This window comes from Elaeis guineensis, chromosome 4, assembly GCF_000442705.2.
Source record: "Elaeis guineensis isolate ETL-2024a chromosome 4, EG11, whole genome shotgun sequence".
Taxonomy (NCBI): domain Eukaryota; kingdom Viridiplantae; phylum Streptophyta; class Magnoliopsida; order Arecales; family Arecaceae; genus Elaeis; species Elaeis guineensis.
Genome location: NC_025996.2, coordinates 128864048 through 128874321, shown reverse-complemented (window position 1 = coordinate 128874321; position 10274 = coordinate 128864048). Strand labels below are relative to the sequence as shown.

The following is a 10274-nucleotide window of genomic DNA, read 5'->3' as shown; positions in this document are numbered from 1 at the left end:
TACCGTGAAGGCTCGTCTTGACTTAAAGGATATGCGGATTAGAAAGGAATTACATTTGATTCGACGAGGGGATAGGCTGGTGAAGCCATTGGCATGTTATACACTGAATCGAAGAGAGAGAAATCAATTTCTTTCATATTTGAGATCAGTGAGATTTCCTGATGGATACGCCTCAAACTTGAAACGGTGCATCAAATCGAAAGATGGAAAGATCATCAGGATGAAAAGTCATGATTGTCATGTACTTCTACAACATGTGCTCCCAGTTGGTTTGCGCGGATTGTTGCCGGATAATGTGTATGATGCGTTACTTGATCTGGGAACTTATTTTCGGGACTTATATGCGAAGACATTGAGATGAAGTCAGATCAACATATTGGAGAAGAAGATTATCATTACTCTCTGTAAGCTCGAGATGATATTCCCTCCCGCCTTCTTTGATATCATGGTGCATCTTTCTGTTCATCTTCCACATGAGGCTAGATTGGGTGGGCCAGTATATACAAGATGGATGTACCCAATTGAAAGGTAATTGCATGATATTATAATATTTATTATTCATTATTGTATTCTTATTATATATGATATCAATTGATAATTTATTGAATAGGGAGATGCATGAATACAAGAGTGCCGTCACTAACAAAGCACGGCCTGAAGGTTCAATAGCAGAGGCACATGTTATGAATGAATGTCTGACATTCTGCTCTATGTACCTTCAAAGAGTGGAGACCAAATTTACAAGGCCACAATGGAATATCGATGTTGATAAGATTCTGACCGATGGATTGTCCGTATTCTCCAATGTTGCCCGACCATAAGGTAAAAAAGATTTTCGAATGTTGACACCACAAAAAACGGATGACATGCATTGATATGTGCTAAACAATTACGAGGAGGTAGAAGCGTACATGATGTGAGTATATACATTTAATTTTTATTTGTTGATATATCAATGAATGTACGTGGACTCTAAATTAAAATATACATGGTATTACTGTATCACTTCAGAGAACACGAAAGTGAGCTCAGAAGAAGTAATCCTACATTAGCAGCGGCACGACATAGGAATCAATTCGCATCATGGTTTGACGAATGGGTAAGTTATGTTAATGTTCATCCATGATTAAAAGTTTGTTTATATAGTATTTATTTTATCAAATTTAACCTGCTTATTATTCTTTTAATTGTAGATATCTCAGCTACGTATAGACAATCCTAACTGTATCAGTAATGACTTAGCTGCACTTGCATGAAAATCTGACAGACGTGTATTAGTATATTCAGCATGCATAGTCAGTGGTGTGTGATTCTTAACGAAAAATTGCGAATGCGATCGAACCACACAGAATTATGGAATAAGCGTGGAGGGCGAGCACAAGGGTGAAATAATAGATTTTTTTGGTGTTCTGCATGAGGTTATAGAGTTGAGATATAGTGATCTTCGACGGATTGTGTTATTCAAGTATCGATGGTATAACTTAGGATGACACAGACCAATTGTTATAGATCCTCAACTCGTCAGTATCCACACTGGTCATGTATGGTACGAAAGTGATCCTTATATTTTTGCAAAGCAAGCAAGACTAGTGTGGTATATTGATGATAACAAAATGAAAGAGCCTTGGCGAGTTGCAATAAGGGCTCAGCATAGGCATTTGTTTGATCCTGCACTTTTCACATGCCCGAACGATGAAGATCTAGAGAATGAAGTCTGTGTAATTATTGAAAATGAAGCATATCAAATGCAAGCACCAGATAACATATTAGTGCCAGATGATACGATTGACATAGGACAATTACAAAGAGACGACTATGAACCTGAGGATGTTTCTATTATTGGATCGTCGATAAGGGCACGGGCACGAGCATGATCCAATAATGACTTCATTAACGATGATGATGATAGCACTTCAGGGTCGAAGTCTTCTATGACTCCCATCGAAGATGACTATATGGACACGAGTTCAGAATCTGAGAACAATAATTAATATGAATAAGTAATTCAATTTATTTTTTTGTTATATCATGTAATACTTGAGTTTTTTTGATTAGGTGCTGATTTAAATTATTTTAATCATTGTAGCATCATGACTGGTCCTGGACGTAGACGTTCACAAGGTAGGCAACAGGCTCCGCTTGATGATACACATCCTCACTTTAGCATTTTGCATGATGAGTCAGAGGATTTAGATAAGACTCAGTTGTCCGAGTCTACAGAGCAGACTAGTGCTCAGCTAGAGCTTGCCCAGCCGGAGGTCATGGCACTGCAACATCATCCCCTTACAGGTACATCTCTATCAATTTATAAACCATATATATTTTTTTGTTATATGCATTTAGTGATACATGATATATATTCATTTCACCAATTTTTACTTGCAGGAACACAGCATCGACGTGCAGTGCGTGGTCCTAGTAGGGGTCTTGTTTTGAAAAAATATGTGCATACACACAATGAAAAGCCAAAGGTACAGATATTTCGAGATCATCCGGTTGGCACAGAGGCTAGTATCATCGCAAATGAGATCAGTTTGTATATGTGAAATCATTTTTCGTGGGCTGCTGAAAGTTTCAAGCATGTAGCTCCTCGATACCGTGATGCTCTAGTCTCTCACATCAAGGTAAGAATTAAATTTGGATGTCTTGCATATCATTACATGATCCATATTATTTTTGGTTATATAAATAAATTTTTTATTATATGAATAATTTCATGTATTTGCTTTTTGATATGATGACTGTGTAGGATAATATTGACTTCGAGGATTGCACCGATGAAGAAGTGACGGCATGTATTCTCAAAATGGCTGCAAATAGATACAGAGATCGGCGATATAGGCTTCATAAATACTGTAATGAGCTGCAGGCGAAGGAAATTGATCCTGTGACCCAGCCATACAGAAATTGGGCTGGGTCTAGTGACGATTGGCAGTGGTTATGTGAGCATTTTGGAAGTGAGGCATTTCAGGTATGTCTAGTGTTTCAAGTTATTTTAATTTTGTTATGTCCTTTATTGGTTATAATTGTATGTATTTTGTAGCGACGATCGAAGGTGAATAAGGTGAATAAGAGTAAGATTGATTCTATTCACACGCAAGGAAATGCCTCTTTTGCATAGGAAATGAAGAGGATGGTACGTAACTATATTTGCAATCATACTTTATAACTTCTTATGAAATATTTATATTATTTTGATATCTTTTTTTTTTTTTTATTTGAACAGGGACTATCCAGAGTCGATGCCTATATATGCTAAATTCTATCAAAATAAGAGTGGCGAGTTCGTGACCGAGGAGGCGAGGCAGCGTCATGTAAGTATCATTACTCTACATTTTGAATACTTTTAAAGAGTTTGAAAAAAAATTATGATTTTATTTGGTTTATTGTGAAGAAAAAAATATTAGAATTAAGAGAGCAGACGACGAGGGAGGTTGGATCTGATAGTGATACTGGATCGCAGCAGATTTGTTTGATGACAGATGATACAATTTTGGATACCGTCCTCGGGCGGCAGCTAGGATCTGGTCATAGCATGCGGTCCAAAAAATCATGCAGTTCGTCATCCGACCGGTCTGATGATGCATCGGTGCCAGAGGCATTTAGGACATCCATGAGCATGATGCAAGATCAGATTAGTTACTGGATGAATCGTAGTCAGACGCTCGAGAGGATAGTAGCTACGATGGCGGGATGGCTCGGTATTGATGCTTCTGAGTTAGCACCTCTACAGTCACATGATGCCACCTCTGCACCACCATCGCGACACATATCGGGTCAGGGATCGATGCCTGGAGAAGGGAACGAGGCCAACGAGTCAGATGATACCTAGTTTGTAGTTATTTTAAATTTAAAATGATGTATGGACTTATATTTTTGTATATGACAAAGATGGTTATGAAATTTTTTGATACTTGAAATTGATATTTTGAATTAGAATATTTTTATTGTGTTAATATACTATTTATTTAAAATATGTTTGATCAGAGAATTTATATTTGAGCAGATTTTTTTTGAAAAAAAAATAAAAATTTAATTTTTTATCCAAAATTTATTTTAGCAACGAAATATTAATTTCATCACAAAAAAATTTGTGAACCCAAAAAAGTAAAATTTTTATTATACATCGTGATGAAATTTTTTATTTCGTTGCTATTTTTGCGACGAAAAAATAGTTTCGTCGCTAAAAATTTTAATTTTTTTGTGATAAAATTTTTATTTCGTCATAATTATAGCGATGAATTTTTTTATTTCGTCACCCTAATAGTGACGAAAATTTTCTTTCGTCGCCATTATAGCGATGAAATTTTTATTTCGTCGCCATTATAGCGACGAAATTTTTATTTCATCGCAATTATAGCAACGAATATTTTTTTCGTCGCAATTATTACGATGAAATTTTTGTGACAAATTTTGTTTGCGACAAATTCCATCGCTAAGTTTTATGATGAATTTTATTTTCGTCGCAAAAAATTATGACGAAAGGAAAGTTTCGTCACAAAAAATAAGAGAATATTTTTTTTTAATCACTATATTTAGTGATGAAATTATTTTTTGTTACAATTTTAGCGATGAAAATTTAAGCTCTTGCGATAAAATATTTTCATCGCTAATACAACACATACTTCGTCGTTTAGGTTTACTATTTTTTGCGACGAAATAAAATCGTTTCGTTGCTAAGGTCTTTTGCTACGAGGCTTTCTCTACAAATTTTTAGCGACGATATATTTCGTCGCAAATACTTTTAGCGACGAAAATATGATTTTTAGCGATAAAAAAATTTCATCGTAAAAAATTAAATTTCTTGTAGTGGTTATCTTTTTCTTTCTTTTTGTTTTTTTTTGTTTGAATATTTAAGCAATTGAAATAAAAAGAAAACTTGAATTAGGTTAGAAGTCAATAGAATAAAAGACAAGAGGCAAGAACAATTAAAGCAGTTAAATAAGAAAGCAATAAAATTAAAGAAGACAATAAATATTTTTTTTATATTTTTTTCTAAAATAATCATACCAAGATCCCTGATAATGGTGTCAAAAATTTGAAGTACTCTTATCGCTAGAGCGATTAAAGATACTATTTTTACCAAACTCCTAGTTCCGTAGAATAGAGTGAGTCGGATCGATTCACAGAGGTCTTAAGCAGTTGTGTTTAAAATATAAAATAAAAAAAAATTCAAAATTTTATGTGCACTGAAATTATTGTTTAAAAATCTTTAGAAACTATGGAAACAAAAAAAATAAATTTTAAATTAATAATAGAGGTGATCAAGCAAAGAAGATCTTAGAGATTATAAATTATTCTTTTGCAAAACAGATTTTAGTACTCAAAATCATGCAAGGGTGGCTTATTGTCAATGATCTTTGAATATAATCTATCTCTATCTGAGTATAGACCGTATCCTTTGGATCACGGCTTATTCCTTTATGAGTATAGATTATTCCAAGAGACTTTAAAAAAAATTAAATAGTAATAGATCAAACCCTAGGACAACCTATTTCTTTTTTGAGCCCGCGTCGTATCCTACAGATCATGATGCATCTCCAAAGAAGATAAATTGTTTAGATTAATGATCAAATCATCTAAATAAAAGCACAAATATATATTAAAAATGAAAATATTTCTTTATTTTTTACATAAAAAAAAGTAAATAAAAGATAAAGTAAGGAAGAAATAAATTTGATTTACAAAAGAAATCATCTCTTCCTCGAGATGCAGGAGTATTAGCCGCTCATGGTGTTGATTCTGCTCGCCATCGCTCCCTTTTTATTGAAGAAAAACTTGAAGAAATAGCGTAGCCTCCTTACGCCACCACAAAGCTCTCTCCCCTCTCTTCCTTTCTATCTTTATTTCTATATATTTTTTTCTTAATTTTTACTCTCTTTTTTTTCTCTCCTAGATGACCCTTTTTATAGCCGTCAAGGCCTCCTAGCCATCTTCAAAGACTCCAGCTCCCCACGTCTATCTCTTTCTCTCCTTCTTCTTCTTCTTCTTCTTCTTCTTCTTCTTCTTTTTTTTTTTTACTCTCTGGATAAAAACCCTAAACCTATTTCCATTGCATCCCAGTACATCTGAACCACGCCTCAAGCCGCTCGCCTGCTATTGAACCCGATCGTACCTAGGCATCTGTGCCTGCACTCGTGTCTGCTGTGAGATCCCACACTGCATGACAACATGAAGCCGCACTCGCTAGCATGCCTAGCTCCCATTTGAACCCGCGCACCTGCCAAAACCCCCAATGAGCCATGTGAAAGATCGAGCGATCCTGTGTCCGTACACCACACGTGGACCACTTGGTTGCGTCCTTGTGCACCGCAAGCATGGACCGCTGGGCCGCGTGGGCTTCATTTTGGGCTTTGGGCCTGCAATGTCCTTTGGACTATACTTTGTGGGCTGTGTTGTTGCTATCTTCCAGCCTGAATCATATTGAAAATTTATTGATAGAGGCTGGCTAATCTTGGGCTTTGTCACTATAATATTGGAGGCTTTTGCTAGTTGGTATGTGAATAATTTTTATGATCAACAATTCCTAAAAAGAGTAGAAGAAGTTTCAAATATTAAAGAATAGAGATTAAATGACACAAGTTTTAATGCTTCTTATGTCACATTTAATGTACTTATCATGCAGTATCGAGCAAATCACTGACAAGTGAGTAGACATCCAAGTGATTTCTCGTATTGATAATGCTTGGTGCAAGTTGTTCTCTAACAACCACCTGTCTCGCCCCAGTGTCTCCATACTGCAGACTCAAAAAATATTTGTCCGGAAGAGAAGCGATCTGTGCACCGATCTAATTGGATCGATCGCCATCTTTCGTGATGATTCTTCAATCGAAAACTTTTAGAATTTAACCATCAATAATACATATCCCAAATTCTCAACACTCTGAGAATATATATTATCATTTGTTAATTTCTTGGATGAATCATGGACACATAAAAATATTATTGGTATAAAAATTATCTTTTTATTAATAAATAAAATTTATAAGTACAAAGTTATACCCTGAAATTATTATATATGTCAGCCAATAATTAACTTTTAGGGTATACATCTAACACTATTGTATTGGTGCGAGTATGCTGGAATTTTTACTGGACTATAAAGCTCACCTTCTTATTCTCTTTTTCTTATCAGAGTTGCAGGATAGTCATGATTAATTATGGTTTAATTTTACGAGTGAGCAGATGAATAAATAAAGCATCATTGATATCAATCAAATGATCGAAGAAATTGAATTTGTAATCATGCAAGTGTTATCAAGTATTATAAAAATTAGATCATTATTATTTATAGATATTAAGATATTATAATAAATTATAAAATTTTATATATTTTTTAAAATTTTATTTTAAAAAATATATTTCAAAACGCGATAAGTTGATAGCCGACGACAAAAGAGGAAATTCAAATTAGCGTGCCTAGGCTGTCCTTGTCCCCTCACCCAAAGGGAAGAGAAAATATCTTAAAAGAATGGTCCGTCCAGCGTCATCAAGGATGGCTAAATCATGAACAATACATGGCAGGAGGGAATTGGTGCACGCAAAGTCTTTTAGTCATCGCGTGCGCCCTTCACTCTGCTTTCTCTTCCTCTCCTCACTGTCGAGGCATTTAAGACGCATAAAGTGGTAGGCATGAGAAGCCAACGGCACTTCTGTGTTATTAATATCATAACCAAAGGAGGAATCTCTCATATTGTAGACGGCGAGTAGAGTTGGACCCAAGCCATGTTTCCAAAGAACATGTTCTTCTTTCTCATCCTCACACTCACTACAGCATCAGCACAAGATGATGATTTTACTTATAATGGATTCGGTTTTGCCAAACTGCATCTGGACGGCATTGCAGAGATCGCAACCAATGGCCTTCTCATTCTCACCGACAATACTAGACTGCAAGCCAAGGGCCACGCCTTTCACCCATCTCCACTCTGTTTTAGGAACTCAACAACTGGTAAAGCTCTCTCCTTCTCGACTTCTTTCATCTTTGCAATCGTCCCCAAGTACCAGGACTTGTTTGGCCATGGACTTGCCTTTGTTCTTGCGCATTCCGTAAATCTGTCTTATGCCTTACCTAGTCAATACCTGGGACTCTTCAATACAAACAATTCAGATTCTTCAAACCAAATTGTGGCCATCGAATTCGATACAAACATGAACCCTGAATTTGGTGATATTGACAATAATCATGTTGGAATTGATGTTAGCAGCCCAAAGTCTATTAATTCCTCGCATGCAGCTTATTTCACTAATGACAATGGCGCTGGGTTCAAGAACCTGAGCCTTGCGAGCGGCAAACCAATACAAGCCTGGATCGAATACAGTCACATGGATGGACTGCTTAATGTAACGTTAGCACCTATTGATGCAACCAAACCAGGTGTTCCATGCTTGTCTTCAAATGTGAATCTCTCTTCTTTGATCTCGGACCATATGTATGTCGGATTTTCTTCTTCAGTAGGCTCATTTATAACATCTCATTACATATTGGGCTGGAGCTTTAAGTTGAATGGAAGGGCTCAAGCACTCGATTTCTCACGTCTTCCATCCCTCCCTCACACACCATCTAAATCGAGCTTAGAGTCTTGGAAGATTGGGTTGCCGATAATCTTGGCAATACTTTTCTTGTTAATAATCATAACTGGCATAATCTTTCTGGTGAAGAGCAAGATTAAATTCAGAGAGGTGTTTGAAGATTGGGAGCTAGAATATGGACCCCAGAGATTCTGCTACAAGGACCTATTCTTGGCCACCATGGGATTCAAAGACCAACAGCTCTTGGGAGCCGGAGGTTTTGGTAGGGTCTACAAAGGCGTGTTGCCAAAGACTGACATCCAAGTTGCAGTTAAGCAGGTGTCGCATGAATCAAGACAAGGTATGAGAGAGTTCATCGCAGAGATTGTTAGCCTTGGCCGCTTGCGTCACCGGAACTTGGTACAGCTCCTCGGTTATTGCAGGAGAAAAGGGGAGCTCTTATTGGTCTATGAATTCATGCCCAACGGTAGTTTGGACAAGTTCCTATTTAACCAACCTAAGTTGATGCTTAGTTGGGGACAAAGATTCCAAATAATCAAAGGTGTAGCTTCCGCGCTTTATTATTTGCATGAAGAATGGGAGAAGGTGGTTGTTCATAGAGACATCAAGGCTAGCAACATCCTGCTAGATGATCAGATGAATGGAAGACTGGGTGATTTTGGCCTGGCAAGACTATATGATCACGGAACCGATCCCCGGACTACACATGTAGTCGGGACTTTGGGTTACCTTGCACCAGAGCTCACCAAGACTGGCAAGGCAACTACAAGCACAGATGTGTTTGCCTTTGGTGGATTTTTGCTTGAGGTGGCTTGTGGAAGAAGGCCAATAGAGATAAGACCATCAGAAGAAGACATAGTGTTGGCAAATAAAGTTCTGGAGTGCTGGAAGGCAGGGACTATTTTGGAGGCGAGGGATCCTAACTTGGGGATTGAATATGTTGTCCAAGAGATGGAGATGGTGCTAAAGCTCGGCCTTCTTTGTTCACACCCTAACTCCAGTTCTAGGCCTCCTATGCGGCTGGTGATGCAAATCATGGAGCGCGAAGCTCCCCTTCCAGAGATGTCTGAAGATGGTTGGAATGCCGAGATTTCAGCTATGGGGAATGAAGGCTTTAGTGATGTTGGCATGTCAAATAGTTCGTTGTCAAGCATGTTTGCCTGCTCAAACAATGGAACTGCTCTCTTGACCGGCCGTTGATAGTGGTAAACGTTTGTAAAAGTAATGTTTAAAGTATAGCTAAAGCTTCATGTTAGTTATGAATGATATGAATGCTTTTTAATTGAGGTGTGGTTTTTGCTGCAATGTGAAACTAAAATTGCAGTAATAAATGTAATGCAGTTTACTGAAGAGAGAAATCTGGTGGATACGATAAAAAATTGAGCGTTAACTTAGAAAGGAATTTGCTCTAGTGTAAGCATATATAAGCATGCTCTGCAACTGTATCTAGATACATGAGATAATACAAATATAGATACTTATTTCGATTCCACAAATTGCACCGATGCATGCCCTTAATCTTTTATTTAAATGAACATGAAGTGGACACTTAGGATAGAATTGAGCAAATTGGAAAACGAGCGGCCCGAACTCCTAGTCCAACAGGATTAGTCTCACTGTCTCAAACCCCTTTATTTCTAGTGAAAGGTACGAGATTCTTCTTTGTTTCTTTTTGCTGCTTTTTGTTTCTGGGGTTGTTGAGGGAAGAGGAAGACTAGAAGTCTACCTAACTGATTTCTCAA

General features: G+C 37.0%; 1 protein-coding gene across 1 annotated transcript; it reads left to right on the top strand.

Annotated features, from left to right (window-relative positions):
- Positions 1-7630: 7630 nt before the first annotated feature.
- On the top strand, positions 7631-9814 carry LOC105042692 (L-type lectin-domain containing receptor kinase SIT2-like). The gene has a single exon (XM_010919986.4). It carries the CDS (start codon positions 7726-7728, stop codon positions 9730-9732), a length of 2007 nt encoding a protein of 668 aa, XP_010918288.1. The 5' UTR covers positions 7631-7725; the 3' UTR covers positions 9733-9814.
- Positions 9815-10274: the final 460 nt, after the last annotated feature.